Source organism: Lathyrus oleraceus, chromosome 5 (assembly GCF_024323335.1).
Source record: "Lathyrus oleraceus cultivar Zhongwan6 chromosome 5, CAAS_Psat_ZW6_1.0, whole genome shotgun sequence".
Lineage (NCBI taxonomy): Eukaryota > Viridiplantae > Streptophyta > Magnoliopsida > Fabales > Fabaceae > Lathyrus > Lathyrus oleraceus.
In genome coordinates, this window is record NC_066583.1 from 311,876,345 (window position 1) to 311,898,345 (window position 22,001).

The window sequence follows — 22,001 nt, forward strand, 5'->3', positions numbered from 1 at the left end:
GTGATTTCTTCAGTTCCAAGTCACCATGTTCAACTCAACGGGGTATCTTGCTCAGGAGGCTTTTTGATCCCATTCTTCTTGCATTTTGTTGACATTGTATCAAATATCACAATATGCCAAGAAAGGTTTCATTTGGATGCCTGAGCACAAAGTTTTGGCATGTTGAATTTGGCATAAAAACTGGTAATGTAACTTAGAAAATTCCAAGTCCTAAATGGCTGAAAATGACCTACAATGTCCCAAAGAATTTCATGGCCTTCCAAGCATAATTTGACTTTGATCTTTGAAGAAAACTTATAGAAGGAATCCCAAATGATATTGTTCAAGAAGAATCAACCTTAAATGTTGAAAATTGAAATGGTTGTAATCCTTGAAAGTTGAGAAAAAATCACTTGAAAATAGGTTAAATTTCACTAAGTCCACAAATGACCTATAATGTCTTCAAACTTTTGATGATCCTTCAAGCATAATTGGCTCTTATCATGTAAATATAAGTTGTAAAGGATATTCAGAAGCGTCATATGCAAAAATAAGCATTCAAAAATGTTGAGAATTGAAGGAGTTGTAATCCTTTGGACTTTGACTTCAAATGTAGACTTTTTGGTCAGACCTCTTGGAACAAACTTCGCGCACTTAGACTTTTATTTCATTTCAAGGTATATGGAAGATCATATGAACTCAAAATAAGGTGACCTTAAATGTCTCTTGATTTAATTTCTCAAAGTTTGAGGTAAGTTGTTTAAGAAGGTATGGAAATAAACACATGAACCTTTGACTTTTCTTGAGGAATAAGAAACAAAGCTTTGAGGTACTCTTGATCAAAATGAGATTGAAATATGCTTGAGAACCTTAGAGATCATCCCCCTTGAGAATCAATGGTTGAACAAACTTTGACTTAAGGAATCAACACAAACCCTAGCTAAGGAACCATATTTGATGCTCTTGATGAAAAACCCTTACCTTACACAATAAACTTAAAGGAAACAAGACATATTTTTGCTATTTTGATTAGTTGTTAGATAAGAAATGAACATATAAACACAAAGGAAAAATAACAACAAAGAGGTGCTTGATGAAACCTGAAAAAGGCAAACCCAAGAATGAGAGAGAGGACCAAGATGTGACATTGTTTTTATGCAAGTATGCAAATGATATGTGGGATCTTAGGGTTAAAAATTAGGGTATGATAAGGTTAAATTTAATTATCTCAATTCGAGTTCGAAAGGGCATACATACTTATAGAGAGGTCAATTGGGGAACTGTATAAACAAATTCTTGTGTACTCTCTCTCTCTCTCTCTCTCTCTCTCTCTCTCTATATATATATATATATATATATATATATATATATATATATATCTTTTTCTTTTCATTTGCAAATTGTTGAATTCGTCGATTGTACGATCAATATGTTTAGTTGAACTTTTTGATAACCTTTTGAAAAATGTTTTTTTGAGTTGATCACAATCTATTAGATTATGGTTAAATTCACAAATCAACAAAACCATACAAATGTCTAAACAAATGTGATTGCACACAAGGTGTTCGATAATTTGTCTCAATTGTGTTTTCTTGTGTATTTTATCATTGAAAAAAAACTTTACATATAGTATAGGATTCAAGTGATTGTTGCTAAAAGTATTTTGATCAATTTTTCTCATTATCATTACTTGATTATATATACGCATATTTGGGCTTTTCGATTGCAGTTCGATTTAGACGATTCGATCAAGGTCACTTCCGCTAGACGTTAAAAGTTTCAAAACAATTTTTGTAGAGTTTTTTAACTTGGGATCTATTCACCCCCTTTAGATAAGTCGCCTTCGTCTTATAACTTAAGCCAAAATCATAATATTTCAGGAACTCGAGCCATTCCTTTGTCTCATATTCAACTCCTTCTGATTGAATAGGTACTTCAAACTCTTGTGATCACTGAACACTTCAAATTTGGAGCCAAACATATAATGTCTCCAAACCTTCAACACGAATACCCCAACTCCCAACTCTAGATCATGCATATGGTAATTCCTCTAATGAACTTTCAAATATCTAGAAACCTAAGTCACGACTTGACCAGTCTGCATCAACATGCCGCTAGACCCATCTTCTAAGCATCACAATACACCACAAAGGACTCACTCGGATTTGGAAAAATCTAAACTAGAGCTAATGCTAATTTCTTCTTGAGTTCTTGAAAACTCTTTTCACATTGGACACTCCACACATAAGCTTAACCCTTTCGAGTCAACTGAGTCAAAGTAAATTCCAACTTTAAAAAGCCTTTGATAAACCCTATGTAATAACCAACTAACCAAATAAGACTTCTTATCTCAATAACAGACTTCATGGTATGCCATTACAACACCACATCGATCTTCAATGGATCCACATCAATACCACCACTAAAAATCTTGTGACCAAGGAAACTCATTTCTTTTAACCAAAACTCACACTTAGACAACTTCTTATCCTTCAAGGTTTGTAACACAACTCTCAGATGCTCCACATGATCTTCACTTGACTTAGAATATATCAAGATGTCATCGATGAACACAAACACAAAATGATCTAAATACTGATGGAATATTCTACTCATGTACTCCATGAACACTTTAGAGGCATTGTACACACCAAACGACATAATAACCATATCTTGTTCTAAAAGTAGTCTTCGAAATATTGTCAGACTTTACACGAATATGATGATAACCTGAACGCAAATTGATTTTGATAAACATACAAGCATGCATTAATTGATGCATTAAACCGTCAATCCTCAGAATTGGATACTTATTCTTGATTGTCACTTTATTCAGTTGTTGATAATCAATAGACATTCTCATACTACAGTTTTTCTTCTTGACTAATGACATTGTCGCTCCCCACGATGAAACGCTCATTCAAACAAACTTCTTCTCATGAATTCTTAACAATATGAATAACTAAACAAAAAATTATGCTCTCTCAAAATGTGTGTGTATGGATCAATATTTTTTTGTAAAACCTAAATCAACCGAACCAACCAAACCTACATCGGTTTGGTTTGATTTTATTTCTAAAATTCAACCAAACTAAATCGAATTGGACATTTTTTTCTCTTGCAGTTCATATGATTTATACACTACGCCAAAAATGACTTTTAACAGCGCATCTTAGACAGCGCTTTTAAAAGAAAGCGCTGTCTAAGGTTAAAATTAAAATAAAACACGGAAAATGTTCCAAAAAAATAATGAAAGCGCTGTCTAAGGGGGGGTCTTAGACAGCCCTTTCTAAAAGCGCTGTCTAAGACCCCCCCTTAGACAGCGCTTTTAGAAAGCGCTTTTAAATATAGACCTTAGTCAGCGCTTTTGATAAAGCGCTGTCTAAAGTCTTTAAATTAAAAAAAAATTAAAACCAAAAGCGCTGTCCTCTTTCCCTCTTCATTTTTCCTCTACTCATTCTGCTCCCAATTTACACTTCACTGACACACACACAAACACCAATTTCCTCCAATCCAATCAACCCTAAAAACCCCATTTTTCTCTAGTGTCGGTGATCCACTTCATTTTCAAACACCATAAAAAAAATCCCAACCAATTCACACCATTGTTGAATCCTTCAAAAAAAACCGCAACAATGTCATCATCAACCAAGCCACCGCACTACGCCACAAGCGGTTTGGTGATAGGTTACGCTCTCTGTTCAAGCTTGTTAGCGATAATCAACAAATACGCCATCACTCAATTCAACTACCCTGGTCTCTTAACCGCTTTACAGTACCTCACTTCAGCTCTCGGCGTTTACCTTTTCGGAAAATTAGGGTTTCTTCATCACGATCCTTTCACCATTCCGATCGCCAAGAAATTCTTCCCTGCCGCACTCGTTTTCTTCCTCGCTATCTTCACCAACACGAATCTACTCCGTCACGCTAACGTTGATACCTTCATTGTTTTCAGATCTCTTTCCCCTCTTCTTGTTGCTCTCGCTGATACCGCTTTTCGAGGTCAACCTTCGCCTTCTAACCTTACTTTTTTCTCGCTTGTTGTTATTCTTGCTGGTGCCGTTGGTTATGTTGCTATCGATTCGGGTTTTACTCTTACCGCTTATTCATGGGCTTTTGCTTATTTGGTTACGATTACTACTGAGATGGTTTATATCAAGCATATGGTTATGAGTCTTGGGTTGAATACTTGGGGTTTTGTTCTTTATAACAATGTCTTGTCTTTAATGATTGCTCCTTTCTTTTGGTTTCTAACTGGAGAGAATTTTGAGGTTTCGAATGCGATTAATTCGAGTACCGGGAGTTTGTTTGAGATGAATGCGTTTCTTGCGGTTTCTTTGTCTTGTGTGTTTGGTTTGCTTATCAGTTTCTTTGGATTTGCTGCGAGAAAAGCGGTTTCGGGCTACTGCTTTTACGGTTACTGGGGTTGTGAATAAGTTTCTCACGGTGGCTATTAATGTGACGATTTGGGATAAGCATGCTAGTCCTGCTGGTCTGGTTTGTTTGCTTTTTACTATAATTGGGGGAGTTCTTTATCAGCAATCGATTACTGGGAATTGTTCAATGCTATCAGTATGAAAAAACCTTGTTATTCAAATGATGTGATTCAAACTGTTTGCTGAATTTTATGCAGGAATGTTAAATCTGATCTCTGTACTGAACATGAACATAACATGTGATGTTTTTCATTTTCATAGAAATAGTATCAAAATTCTGCATGTGCTTGATATTATGCTTATAAGTATAAGTAAATGATTACTTCAAGCATTACACACTTGGTTAATGTGATGCAGGAGGATTTTGAGGAGCATGCTGCGAAAGTCAAGACTCTAAAAGAGAGTCCATCAAATGAAAACTTGCTTATCCTTTATGGATTGTACAAGCAAGCCACTCTTGGACCTGTTACCACCGGTGAGTTTTCTTTTATTTAAGAAGTCATTTTCAAATCGATATTTCCACTTTTGAATCCTCACTGTCACCTTCCTGCAATAACGAGTGGAGGGTTAGGGCCGGCACAAGCTTAAGGCCGAACAAACCGTTATAAGTTGAAAACAACTTATGGACATGTCATAAGCTATTTCTATAAGATCTTCTAAACAGTTTCGCTAATGTTTATCGCGGTTGCCATGTCATACACTTATCTGATTGGGATTGTGAATTTTCTTCTCATTGCTTAACCCTGATCATGCACTTCGTAATTTAATTAGTTTATTGATTCTTATAGTAGTTTAAAAATTTCCATTAACTATATATGTTATACCATATCACAGTTAGCATTCTCTATTCTCTTTTTTCTTCTATCATAGGATGGTGAAGCTTGTTATCCAAATTTGAAATTTGAAGACTCAATATTTGATTTATTGATTCTATTGAAGTGAGCATGGACGAGACATCAAGAGACTTTTAAAGAGACCCAAGTAGTCGAAGACTTCTATGAGTATATTGCTTTGGTCAGCATTGTAGCCTGATTTTGATGGTATGTTCTGTACTGTAACACTATCTCCATTTGTTCAGGGTTTATCTTCTGGTTGACCACTTTGGAACTGGCTTGATATTGCAGGATTTGTGGCATGGTCTTATTTGCTCATGGCTAGCTGCAAGATCCTGGCTGGTATAATAAGTATCTGTTGGCAGCTTTGCAAGGTAATTCCATAATGCCTTGGCTTATCCATGTGATTGTTGGATTGTCCATAGTGGTTGAGCATGTTGACTAGTTTCATGTTGTGAATGGTTCCAATGTTTACTGACTGGTAGCAGGATTTTGCTTGATGTGCAACTTTGGTTTGCTAGGTCCCATTATGTGCAGGTATGGAGGACAATGCTTCATGGGACTAGGACATGTTGGTCTTAACTCAGTGATTTTTCAGAATGTGTATCCCTAGCTTCATGTAGTTCAGTAAGATCATAGCAGGTCAGTATGCCTTGCAAGGATCTTTCATGATTCTGAATTTTTGTTAAACTCTTGTATTCCACAACCATGATCATGTGTAGTGCAGCTTGTGTATCATATGCTTTGGCTTACAGTACAATATGGTTCTGACTTTGGTTATGCTGCCGAATTTCTTGACCATTTTCTTGCATTTCATATCTTGCTTTGTTTCATTAGGAATTCACTCACATGTTGACTTTACCTTGGCATTGTTTCTCACCATTTGTAGGTCATGGCTCCATGGAGAATGATGATTTAACCAGGGGTGCAATACCGGGGGGAGATTGGTGGGTTGAAATAAGAAGTTTGCTTTTGATTGTCTTATTAGTTAATTGTTATATTTCTTCCTTAATACGTGTTCTTGGATATGTATCCTTCCTAAACCTGGTTCACTTGTTATTGCGAGTTTATGGTTACTATTTTATTTCTTCACTTTTTAGGCCTTGGAGCTGTCTGGAACACTGCAAAAGTTGAGCCAGGGTCAATTGTTGCAATTTTCGGCCTTGGAACTGTTGGTCTTGCTGTAAGTTTCTAAAGTTACAATATCAGATGTTCATGTTTTTCCCTGTTTGTGTGCTACTGTTATGATTCATAATTTGTACTTGACAGGTTGCAGAGGGTGCAAAAAGTGTTGGTGCATCACGGGTTATTGGCATAGATATTGATAGCAACAAGTATGATACAGGTATATATCAAGCTTGGTTTTTCAAAGAATAAGTGCTACAAATCGTTTCTATTCTCCTTTCTCTCAATTTCTTCTTCCACATCATAATTCTTTAGTCTCTGTTTTACTTCAATGTTTACCTCTCTCTTAAACCCTACTTCTCCATAGAAAATTATGAATCCAAAACCCTATTTTTTTACTGTTATTTGATAGATATATAACTTGTGAGATATATTATTGTCAATTGCCAATGATGAGTGAACATGGTTGTAGCTCTATGAATTTTATTGTTTTAGATAAACTGTATTATTTTTTATGGAAATTGATTCTTGATATGAATAATTATAGAGGATATATTTTTAAATTGGAGGAGGTTTGAGATGATTTGCAGAGAAAATTATGGTTATTTCATTATTTTGAATATTGCAATTGGTTGAACCATGAATACACTGTCTAATGTTCGGTAATTTTGAGTATTTTGATCCTGGTTTAGTCTCTTTTGAGAATTGAACCATGACCATTGAATGATCTACTATAGCTTTTATGTTTTGATATGTGAGCTAAAAGACACGCTAACTAGAATATTGGGTAACTAATGGATGTCATTTTGTTAATTCTGATGATGGTTATCCACGTGTTGGCATAATTTCAGATAACTTGAGTGGTAGTATTGATGAACCTTTGGAGGATGGGGATAGCGCTCTTCATTTGACCTGTTTGTACGGCCATTTTGGATGCGCACAGGTTTGTTATTTTGCTCCTTCAATTTTTTTCTCTTTTATTATTTTGAAACACGTGAATTATTGATCTTGTATAATGAACGGCAGCTTCTACTAGAAAGAGGAGCTGATTTGGAGGCTAAAGATGAGGATGGAGCAATTCCTTTACACGATGCGTGTGCAGGAGGTGGAATTAACTTGAAATCATGTTTTATACGTTGAAATCTCTTTGTATTTTTGGTTGAGATTTGTGATGTTGTTCTACTTTGAATGGCAATATCAGGGTTTTTGGAGATAGTCCAACTTCTACTTAACAGAGCTAATGACGCCGAGCATATAAAAAGGATGTTAGAATCAGTCGATTCTGAGGGTGATACTGTGAGTTTTTTTACCCTTCTTAAAATTTAAGTTTCTATTCATGAGGCTTAAGTCAATCCTACTAATAGTATAATCTACTATAAATATCTGTGTTTCTTTAGGATGGGGTGGGGGAGTCGAATGTCTAGAGATATCGGCTCAATCCCAATTCCTAGTCCTATTTCATCTTTGTTTACTTAATTTCTTCTGATTTGTTTGCCATATTTTGTCACCATTTTTGCAGCCTCTTCATCATGCTGCAAGAGGTGAGCATGCTGATGTAATTAGGTTATTGCTTTCTAATGGTGCATCAGCCACAAAGGAAAACTTATATGGAAAGGTATATTTGTTGTTTTTAAATAACTATCCATTCCTTGCTCTTAAAGGAGTTTAATAACAATTAATTCCTTGCTTGTAATTTTTGGCAGACCCCTGCAGAGTTACCTGAACACGGCACAGATGCTAGGAGGCTGCTTGAAGCTGCTACTACTGCCATGGCAACCTAATAATAGGCATTAACATGGTGATTAGTACAAATATTTAGTTTAATTTTGATAAAGCTCAATGTTTGTTCATAAATTTGTGTAATTAATGTGTACATTTGTAGTATATGTTATGACTTGTAAATGTGTACATAAATTTGTATATATTTTGATACATTTAAGGCAAAATTGGTATATATATATATATTTGTTAGCCAAAAATTGGTAGAAAAAAGGCCAAAATGGCATATATAAAATGTGATAATTGTCTGTCAAAATCTAGTTGAAAACAGGTAGAAATTCTGGTTTATAAACCTGGAAAAAATGTGGTTTAAAACAAAAGCTTCAAAAAATTTCGTATACCTTAGACAGCGCTTTTGTAAAAAGCGCTGTCTAAGGGGGGATTAGCTAAAGCGCTGTCTAAGGGGGGGCTTAGACAGCGCTTTTTGAAAAGCGCTGTCTAAGGTATACCTAAAAAAATTAAAATAGGAGGGTCTTAGAAAGCGCTTTTGGCCAAAGCGCTGTCTAAGGGGGTGGGGTTTAGACAGCGCTTTTCAAAAGCGCTGTCTAAGGTATACCTAAAAAATTTAAAATAAGAGGGTCTTATAAAGCGCTTTTGGCCAAAGCGCTGTCTAAGGGGGGGGGGGGGCTTAGACAGCGCTTTTAAGATTTAAAAAAGCCCTGTCTAAACCTTTAGCAGCGGAGGTTTAGACAGCGCTTTAAAGCGCTGTCTAAGGCTAAAAAAAGCGCTGTCTAAGGTCTTGTTTGTTGTAGTGATAGCGTCAAAACCACATCGCGAACACCTTTAATGTTAGATTTCTTCATTTCTTAGATATCCTAAGATCAAATTCTTGTAAATAATTAATAATTTTTCTAGATTTATCTACAAGATTTATATTTATATTCTTTTAAGTCAACATGTTTTTTTAGAGTAACATCTTTTTGTTATGAAATTTGAGTTACATAAGAGGCTTTCTAATTTACTTTCTAACTTTTTAAATGAAGAATGACTATCAAAATAAATTGCTTTGGAGTTTTTTATTATTTTTTATTTTGAGGACATTGTTTTTGTAGTGTTTTAGTTTGTTGCGTCCATATCATGTGATTATACTTTTTTCAACTTCAACTTCAACTTTAGAAATTGGTTGGCCAGATGAATTCATCTAATCAAAACCGGGTCTCTCCATCTCCTCCCCATCTTCTTTAATTTCAAAATCTCTCCCTCCTTTTAAAAATTCTTCTTTGCTTGAACTAGTGTTTTATTCTAAATTTTGACCACTTTTGCAAACTATAAACTTTGGCCTTATGCCATTGCATTTTTAAACTTCGTTTCTTAATCAAATTTGTAAATATACTTAATTATACTTTACCTAAACTTTCAAAGAGCCAAAAATAACTAACTCTTTCAAACCATTTTTATGCCTTTGTGCCTTTCAAACTTAATTTTTATTAAAAACAATGCATCCACTTTGAAATTTATACCAGGAACTATGAGGTTTTGATCCCTCATTTTTATGTTGGTACGTAGGCACAAGTCCGAAGGTCTTGTCAAACACAAAAATATAATTAATGAATTCTTTTCTCATCCCCTCATTCTATTTGTTTTTCAACATCACTTTGTACAAAATACATATGCACACAAGAAAGGGCTCCCTATGAGTACCTAGGATACTTTGGGTGCTAACATCTTCCCTCTGTGTAACCAACCCCCTTACCTGTAATCTCTGACATTTTATTAGTTTTGATTTGAAAACTTCTTACTTTTGGGTTTTGTTCGTACTTTTCCCTTTTCCCTTGGAAACAATAAAAGCACGGTGGCGACTCTTGTTATTTGATGTCTTGCTTATCCATAGCTTGATGATCATGAATTTACCGCTAAAGAAATTAAGTGGCGACTCTGTTGGGGAGTAGTCTCCAGTGGGTTTAGCCTACTTTTTTATGTGTATATAATTGTATATTTGATTTTTGTATATTTGTTTGTGTGATGTAATCTGCTTGTTGTGCTTGGTGATCTCTGAGTGGTGAGATAAGTTCTAACCCGAACTTGAGTGCAATTAATGTAGGAGGATGATATAGTCAGGTTCGACTTGTGTGGAGTAGTCCTTAACAAGCTGGCTTGAGATCCATCTGCTCAGTGGAGACTCTTTTAGATTTTGAAATGTCACACAAGTATTTATGGTTAGGCATTACTATCTCTAATTTGGGTCCGAGAATTTGAGGACCGTAGAACATTTACCCCTCTTGGCCTATTTAGGACGTAGTGCGGAGACTATTCAAGTGTAGACTTGATAACAGTTGTTACGCGATACTACAATCAGACGAGTTTCTCTTGAGAATATTATGGGTCGATGAGTCAGTTATCTTAACCTGTAATATCCGATAGATGGAATTAAGACTCTGGGAACTTTTTAAAACATGATCTACAAGTTTTTATCCTTAGTTCACTCCTTTGGGATGGTTCTTACCCAGACTCCATGCTCGTGTCTCACAACAAACCCTTGATTCTTGGTTGATCCAATCAAGTCTTGTCAATATCAATGGAACTTGGGTGTTGATAAGGTGTAAACCATAATCCACCAAAATGGATGATTGATCTTGTCAATGACTTGATTCATCCCTTGACGTTTGTTTGTTTGCCTTATGTGTGATCCCTTATTTATGATTGTTGCATCCATGCATTCATGCGTATCATAACATTCATCACACCAAAAATTTCAAGGAAGTGAGGTATTATTTGCAAATATTTTCAGACCATGGATTGTGGGCGAAGGAACACTAAGAAGTACAGTTTCAGATGTCCTGACTTGAAAGAGTTAAGGAAGCTAGCATCTTTTGTATTAGATCTCTTGGACTTCAAACAACGTCATGAGAAGCTTCTGTCTAGCTTGTATGATGATGTGGTTGAAGGACTTCTGAGTGTATTGGTACAGTTCTATGATCCTCTCTACCGTTGCTTCACTTTCCCATATTATCAGCTTGTGCCTACGTTGGAGGAGTATGCCCATCTCTTGGGGATACCTTTTTCTAGTAGGGTGCCTTTTAGTGGATTGAAGGAGATTCCCCGATCTAATCTTATTGCTGAAGCTCTTCACTTGAAGAAGTCCGAGATAGAGGCTCATTGGGTGAAGAAAGGAGGTTTATTTGGGTTTCCATATGATTTCCTCATCAAGGAAGTTACTGCTTTTGCTCAAGCTAGTAGTGTGGACGCTTTTGAAGCTATCTTTGTGTTACTCATTTATGGATTAGCTTTGTTCCCTAACATTGACGGTTTTGTTGATGTTAACGCCATTAAACTTTTCTTGATTGGGAATCTTGTGCCTACTTTGTTGGGTGATATGTATCTCTCTTTACATTTAAGGAATTCTAAGGGTGGTGGGACTATTGTCTGTTGCATTCCTCTTCTGTACAAGTTGTTTATTTCGCACTTGCCTCATACGCCTGCTTTTGTAGAGAACAAACAATGTCTACGGTGGTCTCAAAGACTTATGTCTCTCACTAGTGATGATATAGTTTGGTATGATCCGTCATTGAGCAGTTTGGAGATTATTGATTGTTGTGGTAAATTCTCTAATGTGCCTCCCATTGGTACACAGGGAGGAATTAACTACAATCCTGCTTTGGCTCGTTGTCAACTTGGGTTCCCCTTGAGAGACAAACCTAATAACACTTTGTTAGAAGATCTTTTCTATCAAGAGGGTAAAGATCCCCAACATTTGAAGCAGAAGATTGTGCATGCTTGGCATAATATGCATAGGAAGGGAAGATCCGAGCTTGGTCCATGCAACTGTGTATCTTTAGAAGCTTACACTCTTTGGGTGAAGAAAAGAGCTTTGGAGTTGAAGATGCCTTATCCTTGTGAGAGACCTATATCTATGGTTATGGTTGGGTCATTAACTCTCCCCAACCAAGATGTAGAGGAGTTGGAAGACACACTCACCAAGATGAAGGAAGAGAAAAATATATGGGAAGAGCATTTCCATGCTTTTAGCAAGAAGCATGAAGAATTGCAGTTGGAGTCTAAAGACAAAGATGCACTTATTGAGCTACTTGAAGACCGAGTGACAAAGAGACGGAGAGAGCCGGAGGTTTCATCTTCCTCTAGCATGCCTCAGCCTTTCGTTGCTTGGAAGAAGATCATTGATCAACTTGTCCTCGAGAAGACTCAGATGAGGGCTTCTTTTGAGACCGAGATTCGACGCATTCGAAGGAAGTACGCACCTTCAGCCAGATCTTCTGACGTTGTTAGGGATCCTTAGGATGACTAGTCTCCATTTCTCTTGTATTTTTTCTTTTTTGGTTTTTGAAGTTGTACTCAGTGTAATCCTTCCAATTACATAAATGAAAAGAGAATTTTGGTCATATCAAATTGTTGCAAGTGTTGTTAAATGTATATATTTGTAAATGATAAAGTAAGTTCCTTGAAAATAAAAATAAATAAACAAGTATTGCATTTCATGCATCATTTGCATAAGCAGGTTTCTCTTTCGCCAGATGTCTCATTGGTGTTTCTTCTGTGCTTCAGCCAAACTGACTCATTGGTACAACAGTCACGCCAATCATCTAAGAATCATGGAACATCTTGAGCAAGAGAACAGAGAGTTGAAGGACGAAATCGCTCGACTGACTGCCATGATGGAGTCAATGTTGGCTGTTCAAAGTCAATCTTCTCCAACACCCGCAACTCCTCCTCCTCAAAGGACTGTTATTTCAGAGGTGGCTACCTCTACCATGCCTGCTGTTACCGCTCACTTTGTGCCTGCTATGCTTGCTGGATTCCCGTGGGGAATGCCGCCGAACTTCATGCCTGAAGGCTTTACGCCTACTTTTGCTTTCATGCCGGCATCTAGCCCGATCATGTCTGTGCCACCTCTCGTTGTGCACACCTTACCTCGTGTAGAAGACACCATTTATCATTCCGAGCCGTCTGAGGGTCTAGATGTTTATGAGAAAATGGACGAAATGAAAGATCAGTTTCTTGAGCTACGCAAGGAATTGAAGACGTTGAGAGGTAAAGACTTGTTTGGGAAAAGTGTCGTTGAGTTATGTCTGGTGCCGAATGTGAAGATTCTGGTGAAATTCAAAGTGCCTGACTTTGAAAAATATAGAGGGAGCACATGTCCGCTCAACCATCTAGTGATGTATGCCCGCAAGAAGTCTACCCAAACTGACAATGATCAACTGTTGATACACTACTTCCAAGACAGTTTGACGGGTGCTGCGCTCCGTTGGTATGCGGGGTTGGACAGTGCAAGCATTCGCACTTTCAATGATTTATGAGAAGCTTTTGCCAAGCAGTATAAGTACAACATGGATATGGCGCCTGATAGAGACCAGCTGAGGTCTATGTCTCAGAAGGATAAAGAGACATTCAAAGAGTACACGCAGAGATGGAGAGAATTGGCTGCTCAAATTATTTCTCCTTTGGAGGAGAAGGAAATGACAAAAATATTTTTGAAGACCCTGAGTTCATTTTATTATGAACGTATGATTTCCAGTGCCCCCAGTGACTTTACCGAAATGGTAAATATGGGGATGAGGCTTGAGGAAGGTGTTCGAGAAGGACGTTTGTCATAGGAGGAAGCATCATCAAGTAAGAGATATGGTAGCAGTTTTTGGGAAGAAGAAAGATAGCGAAGCTAATGCAATTTCTAATGGGAGGCAGAGGAGGCCTCAGATCATAAATAATCAATCATCCCGTCAACACCATCATCAAGTATCTTCAGTCATTCATGTATTCTCGAATAATCAAGCAACACCAATTCAACAACAACTACGTCAACAACAACAACTGTAACAACGAACAAACACCTACAACAACAACAATACCAACAATCACCATCAACAAAACTTTGAAAGGAAGAAGGTCTCTTTTGACCCTATTCCTATGACTTATGCAGAGTTTTAACCATCTTTGGTTCTCAAGAACCTACTCCAACCAAGAAACCCTCCAAAAATTCTAGAACCACTTCCATGGTGGTACAAGCCTGAACTCCATTGTGCTTTTCACCAAGGAGCACCCGGACATGACATTGAGAACTGCTATCCGCTCAAGTATGAGGTTCAAAAGTTGATACAGAGTGGAATGGTGTCCTTCGAGGACCGTGCACCCAATGTGAAAGCAAATCCATTTCCCGCTCATGGGAATTCATCAATTAATATGGTGGACGGTTGTCCTGGAGAATTTAAAGTGTTTGATGTTCGTTTCATCCGGAGGTCCTTGGTGACGATGCACAAGGACATTTGTATGGTGAGTGATTGTGAGCACGACCATGATGGTTGTGCTATCAGCAGTGTTAATTCAAGAGGTTGCGAGATTGTGAAAAGAGACATCCAACGGTTAATGGATGAAGGCATGATTCAAGTTGTTCAATCCCGTCATGTAGATGACGATGTGAATGTCATAGTACCCATTTTCAAGAATCCCGAGAAAGTGGTGATTCAATACGACAACAGTAACAGTAACAGCGTCAGCAACAGATCTGTATCGTCGTTGGTTATACGGTTAGCGAGTCCAGTCCCGTATTCATCCGTAAAAGTTGTTCCATATCATGCAACAATGTTGAAGGATGGTTAAGAGGTCCTGTTACCTACGACCAACTCTGTAGTGAGCATTGCTGATGTTACCAAGGTGACCCTAAGTGGTCGTGTGTTTAGGTCGGTGTTCCCAAAAGACAAAGAAGAATCAGCTGTCAGTAAGAAGGTGGAAGTTCCTGCTGTAGATCCGGTTAGTGCTTCAAAGTGTAAGTCTGGTGAATCCAGAAATTTGAAGGCTAATGATGATGATGAGGTACTCTGTTTGATCAAGAAGAGTGAGTTCAATGTGGTGGAGCAACTGCTCCAAACCCCCTCGAAGATTTAAGTACTGTCTCTGCTCATGAATTCAGAAGCGCACAGAGAAGCAATGCAAAAAGTTCTTGAACAAGCATTCGTGGAACATGATGTTACAGTGGATCATTTCGATCATATTGTGGCTAACATCACTTCCTGCAACAATCTCAGTTTTTGTGGTGAAGAACTCCCTAAGGAGGGTAGAAATCATAACTCGGCCTTGCATATCTCTATGAATTGCAAAGATGATGCTTTGTCTAATGTGCTTGTTGACACCAGGTCGTCACTGAATATGCTGCCAAAGTTAACTCTGCCAAAGTTATCATATCTTAGATCAAATCATAACTTTGTCTAACTTTTCAAAAAGCGCTGTCTAAGCCCCCCCTATTTTAATTTTTTTAGGTATACCTTAGACAGCGCTTTAGGCAAAAGCGCTGTCTAAGGGGGGGGGGGGGGGCTTAGACATCGCTTTTCAAAAAGCGTTGTCTAAGCCCCCCCCCTTAGACAGCGCTTTTGCCTAAAGCGCTTTCTAATCCCCCCTTTAGACAGCGCTTTTTACAAAAGCGCTGTCTAATGTATACGAAAATTTTTGAAGCTTTTGTTTTAAACCACATTTTTTCCAGGTTTATAAACCAGAATTTCTACCTGTTTTCAACCAGATTTTGACAGACAGTTATCACATTTTATACATGCCATTTTGGCCTTTTTTCTACCAATTTTTGGCTAACAAATATATATATATATCAATTCAAACCAATTTTGCCTTAAATGTATCAAAATATATACAAATTTATGTACACATTTACAAGTCATTACATATACTACAAATGTACACATTAATTACACAAATTTATGAAAAAACTTTGAGCTCTATCATGAATTGACACCACTCCTCTTTGATTTCGTCCACTTGATCCTTTGTATAAAATGCACACTTGAATTCCTCAAAGTACTACATAATAATATAACATATTTTGAATTAATTCCAACTATTTAATTATATGAGATATGTGTAAATATAAAAATAACTCATAAGTTAGAAATACATACATCGGTGGGAATCACTAATCGGCCCAAAGCAAGAGTATCTCGCATAAACCTCAACACGAAATACCCGCAATCTATTTGATTACGTTGTTGAGGACACTACATGAAAAAAAAATATGGATTATAAATCCTAAGTTTTATCAAGTGTCATCACTAATATAATAAAAAATGTGGTAATTAAAAATATACCGCCACTTTAATCCATGTAATGCGGTTGGCGCTCCTCCTTGAGGTTTGGATATCTCGTTGGGCCCGAAAAGCTTGTAGGACGCTAATAAAATAAAAATGAAGCAATTAGAACAATTCACATAAACTAAGAAAAATTTTGAACATTCTCACTTACGTGTCAATTAGGTCCTTCATATCCGGGTATGTTGTCCAATCATTTCCTAACGAGTCAAGATAATACACAATTTCTCGGATAGGATTGATTGCGAGCAACAACCAATGTCCACTGTAATGATTAGGCAAATGTTAGATGGTAACTTGGAAAATAATTATAATAGATGAATTTAGAATGAAATGCTAACCCGGTATTAAACGGTATAAAAAACAACTTCTCCGCATCTTTATTCTCCATGAGGATCCGAAGAACATACTCCGTCACGGTATGCGGTCTACTTAAGATTAAACCTAAGTTGACGGTTGCGGGTGCTAAGAATCCGAATGACTCGTCCAAATCATTGGGGCGCATCAATTTGTCATACAAAAGCCTAATATAAAAACATCATTAACACCTCTTTTGAAACATAAAGTAAACCGGATTAACATAAAGTAAACATCATTAACATAAGTTGTTTAATTAATAAAACAAAGTAGACCGGATTTACCTAATATATGTATTGACAACGTTGACGCCGATTTCTTCATGACCAAAAACTTGCATGAAGTCTTCATTACCAATCATTTGGTCGTAATCAAAGCCGAAAATCCCTACCTCCATATGTACATTCCGAACACCTCCGGTCGGTATATCGGTCATCTCTATAAATGTCCTGAGGCACGACCTATACTTGGTGGTAGGTTTTTTTCTAGCTACGGTCTTCTTAGCACCAGAACTTTTTACCCGTGCGGAGGCGTTGCTAACCTCCTTTTTTTGTTGTGCGGAGGCATTGCTAACCTCATTTTCTTTTGATTTGGATTTTGTGGGAGTCTATTTAACATAACCAAGGAAAATATGTAAGTAAAATTTTAAGCATAAATTTTAAACTTTGAATATACACATTAAAGTTAACATAAGTTTTAAGCATACCTCATATCCTACGCATATGAGGTTTGTCGGCCATGCAACAAACGAACCTACTGCTTCGTGCACCGTTGTTGCATCCGAATCATCGCTAGGATATGGTAATGCTGCATTCGGCTCAACTGCAATATCAACTGATACCTTCAAACATCCAGCAGGGAGCTCTCTAGTGTGGAGTAATACTCCGCTAACGTTATGCACTTTTCCCTTGCCAACCATCCGATAGTATGGTGACGACAAATACAGCTGACAATGGGAAATGCCCTAAAACCAATAATAACAAGAAATCGTTAATGTGTATATATGTCAAATACATAATTTAAGCAAATAGTTCAATTTAAGACAATTATATGTAATTACCTCTGGAATGTTCGGCTGAAAGGTACAGTTGATACTGTTTTTGTCCGAAGCATCTCTGTATACCGTTGAGGCGCTAGCCTCTCTTTCTCTCCTCAATGCATCAAGCTCAGCTTGCATGGCTTCCAATCTTGCATGAAGCTCCCGATTAGTAGGAGCCTTTCCTTTTTTAACACTGAGGGAGGTCGGAGTGACTCCAAATCCCTTACCCCTCACCCGACCAGAATACTCAGGGACATCTAATGCCCGACTAAGTATGCTCTTAGTATCATCGGGAGATAGAGACTGAGATAGCTCCTCCTGAAAAATCAGATGAATACCGTATACTTGTCAAATATTTGTGTATAAAAATGTTATTCAATTAATGAAAAAATGTTATACTTACACATTTCTGGTATACGTTTAAAACTTCTTCTTGTGGAACTCCAGATTTGCCCACACGGGCTTCCTTCCACAAAACATGTGCAGGAAGAGATGTTTCTGAACTTTCCTCCTTCTGCAGCTACACATTAAGTCATACAATTTGATCAGATAAAACTAATATATGATGAACAAATTTGTTTTCGCAATTTATAAATACTTACCATGGATTGTTCTAAGCGTCCATATCCGACACGTCCTTTTCGGTACGGATATGCGGGACTTGATGCTCTTTCCCGATTTGTAGCACTTATTCTTTGAAAAGTCGGGTCTTGTCTTTTGGATTTGAAAGCTTCCCATTCTTCAGCCGATATCAAACTTTCATATTTTCTAGGAAGCTCCGCATCCACAAAATTACCATCCGCATCCTTAAGGAACTTGGATGATAAAAATGTCCGAAACCCTCTAAGAAGCTTTCCGGCCAATTTCATACAAAACCCTCTTCTTTCTTCTTCGATGTTAAAACATCGCTAAGAAAAACATACAGATTGATAGTTAGTATCGGTAATTGAAAAAACATAATTGATACCGTATAATTAAGGGCCAAATGATTGTACCTTTATCTCACTCCAAATTTTTTCTTTGGACTCTTTCAACTCTTTATTTCTCCAATCATCACATGTAATGGGAATTTCATTCCTTACTAGTGCACCGATGAAACTAGTTAAGGTATGCCCATTAGGTTCTATAAGTTGTCCCTGGTTGTTCCAAGAGACATCTAGTATGATGCCTCGAGATCTTCCTTGGACCACCCTTCGCATTACTGTGATGCCTCTTCGAATTTCTTCTTCCGCGGATACTTTACTAACTTCCTCATGTTGGTCATCAGCCATGTCTAACCTGTAATAAACCAAGGAAACCATCAAATATCAAATATAACTTATAATCAAAGCAATTGAAAACAAAAAATAAAGAAATCATGCATTATCAGATATAACTTATAATCAAAGCAATTGAAAACAAAAATATAATGAAATCATGCATTATCACATATAACTTATAATCAAAACAAATGAAAAAAAAATAAAGAAACCATGGATAATTTACCTAAGTCACTAACATCTCTTTCTTTTCTTTGTTGGAATATTAATCACTTGTTTCTTAGCAATGCGTACGGATGAATTGATCCAAATTCCCTCATTATGATCGTTTCTTATATATGACTCATCCGGTATAAGATCCTCAACTTCATCATTTCTATTCAACTCATTCCGTCTAATGCATGACTCATTCTCAACATCAGTATCACATTGATCGACACCGCTATCATCAGTCACTTTGTTAGAGAAAAGCACTATAGACCATTTTGTACTCTTCGGGTCATTCACATAGAACACTTGTTTAGCTTGAGATGCTAGAATAAAAGGTTCATCTTTGTACCCCACCCTAGTAAGATCAACTTGCAAAAATCCAGACTTATCCATTCGTATGCCACTACTATTCACCCACTTGCAACCAAAGATGGGAATCTGAAACTTCTCGTAATCAAACACCCAAATGTGCTCAATAACTCCAAAATATGACAAATTTGCATATTTGGGGTTTAAGTCCTTCATACTTGATATATGCATTGCTTCAGCTAGCACGGTGACACCACTATTTTGCATAGTACTCTTATCATCTTGTTCTTTGGTATAAAATGTGTATCCATTAATTGAATATGCGCTATGAGAAAACACATGCAAACTTGGACCATATGCCAAACATCTCAACCTTTCTGTTACCGAAGAAGGATCTGAAGAGCGCTTCAAATAAATATGATCCTTCAACCATTGTATGAAACTTTGATTGTGCTCTATAACTATCCAATTTTCATTTCTGTTCGGATTTAACCTTCGGAGTACATCCTTGTGCATTTCAACATATGGCTCAACCTCATTATTATTGTGCAGAACATACAAATGAACTTGATCCCGTTCATCCCTTGATATTGTCACAATTTTATTCCCAATTAATTTTTTACCTTCCATTTTGTCGAAAATCTGAGCTCTGGGGAGTCCAATCGATTGAACGTTAGACAAATATTCAGTACAAAACTCAACAGCTTCTTCAACAATGTATCGTTCAACAATACAACCCTCTGGTCGACTTCGGGATTTCACGTACCCTTTTAATATTTTCATATACCGTTCAGCAGGGTACATCCATCTCATATAAGCTGGTCCACACAACTGTATCTCTTTCACAAGATGAACAACTAAATGAACCATTATGTCAAAAAAAGACGGAGGAAAATACATTTCAAGCTCACACAAGGTAATTACAATCTCTTTTTGTAGTGTTGGTAAGATCTCGGGATCGATCACCTTACTACAAATTGACCTAAAGAAAAAACACAATTTAGTTATGGCACTTCTTACTTTTTCTGGCAAAATAGAACGTATACCTATCGGTAGAAAATGTTCCATTATAACATGGCAATCATGTGTCTTCAAATTCTTCAACTTGAGGTCTTTCATAGAAACAAGTCTTCTGATATCAGATGAGTATCCTTCTGGAACCTTAACTTCACTCAGAGACTTACACAAAATTTTTTTCTCCTTTCTAGATAAAGTAAAAGCAGCAGGTGGTAGATATGTTCGTCTTCCTTTCTTCACGGGTGCTAATTCAGTTCTCATTCCCATTTTTAACATGTCCTCCCTTGCTTTAAGGCCATCCTTAGACTTGCCTTTTATATTGAGTAATGTACCGATAACACTTTCAAATACGTTTTTTTCAATATGCATAACATCGAGAAAATGTCTCACGTACAAAGACTTCCAATATGGCAATTCAAAAAATATCGACCTTTTCTTCCACCCACCTTTCACAATCTTATGTGCAAAAGGCTTGCCAAACTCAGTACGCACATCTTTCACCTTTTCAAAAACTTGTTCACCTGACAATGCGGGTGGAGCTCTACGATGTTCGGTGTCTCCATTGAATGCTTTTCTCCACCCACGGTAGTGATGTTTAGAATGTAAGAATCTACGATGACCGAGAAACACATTCTTCTGGCAAAGTTCCAATCGAATCGTATCGGTTCCGTCTTCACAAACAGGACACGCACGTTGACCTTTAATGCTATACCCAGATAGATTCCCGTATGCTGGAAAATCATTAATTGTGCCAAACAACATCGCCCTCAAATTGAAACTTTCTTTCCTATATCCATCATAAACCTCCACACCGTTCTCCCACAAAATCTTTAAATCTTCGATCAGAGGTGTCAAGTATACGTCTATGTCATTCCCTGGTTGTTTAGGCCCAGAGATTAACATAGATAACATCATGTACTTACGCTTCATACATAGCCACGGAGGTAGGTTATAAATCATAAGAATCACAGGCCATGTGGTATGTGAGATACTTTGAAGACCATGTGGGTTCATTCCATCAGTAGATAATGCCAATCGAAGGTTTCTTGCTTCTGATCCAAACTCAGGATAATCATTATCAATCTTCGACCACTGTGGTGAATCAGCCGGATGCCGATACATTCCATCAATAATTCTTTCATCTGCATGCCAAGTAAGATGTCTTGCATCGGTTTCACTATGAAACATGCGCCTAAATCTCGGAATTATCGGAAAATACCATAAGACTTTTGCGGGAGATAATCTTTTCTTATATCGAGACAAACCGCATTTAGGGCACTCAGTTAACATTGCATATTCGTTACGAAACAAAATGCAATCGTTAGGACAAGCATGTATCTTATCATAGCTCATGCCAATAGAGCACAACATTTTTTTTGCCTCATAGGTTCGATTAGGAAGAACATTATCATCCGGTAGCATTTCTCTCATAAGGGCCAACAACTCTGTGAAACTTTTATCCGACCATCCATTGCCCGCCTTTAAGTTGTACAACTTTAATACCGCAGAAAGTCTTGAGAATTTAGTGCAACCTTTGTACAACGGTTTCTCTGCATCGCTTACCATCCTCTCAAACATTTCAGGACAATCATGAAGATTTTCTTCCAGTGCTTCTA

At 37.2% G+C, this 22,001-nt stretch overlaps 1 protein-coding gene and 1 pseudogene across 1 annotated transcript; both read left to right on the top strand.

Moving 5' to 3' along the window:
• The first annotated feature begins 3,408 nt into the window (after positions 1-3,408).
• LOC127080381 (GDP-fucose transporter 1-like) lies at positions 3,409-4,910 on the top strand (annotated as a pseudogene).
• Positions 4,911-7,096: 2,186 nt separating this feature from the next.
• LOC127080382 (uncharacterized) lies at positions 7,097-8,289 on the top strand. Its single transcript, XM_051020703.1, has 6 exons — positions 7,097-7,160; positions 7,225-7,316; positions 7,400-7,478; positions 7,575-7,669; positions 7,893-7,988; positions 8,077-8,289. Exons 1-6 carry the CDS (start codon positions 7,097-7,099, stop codon positions 8,152-8,154), a joined length of 504 nt encoding a protein of 167 aa, XP_050876660.1. The 3' UTR covers positions 8,155-8,289.
• Positions 8,290-22,001: the final 13,712 nt, after the last annotated feature.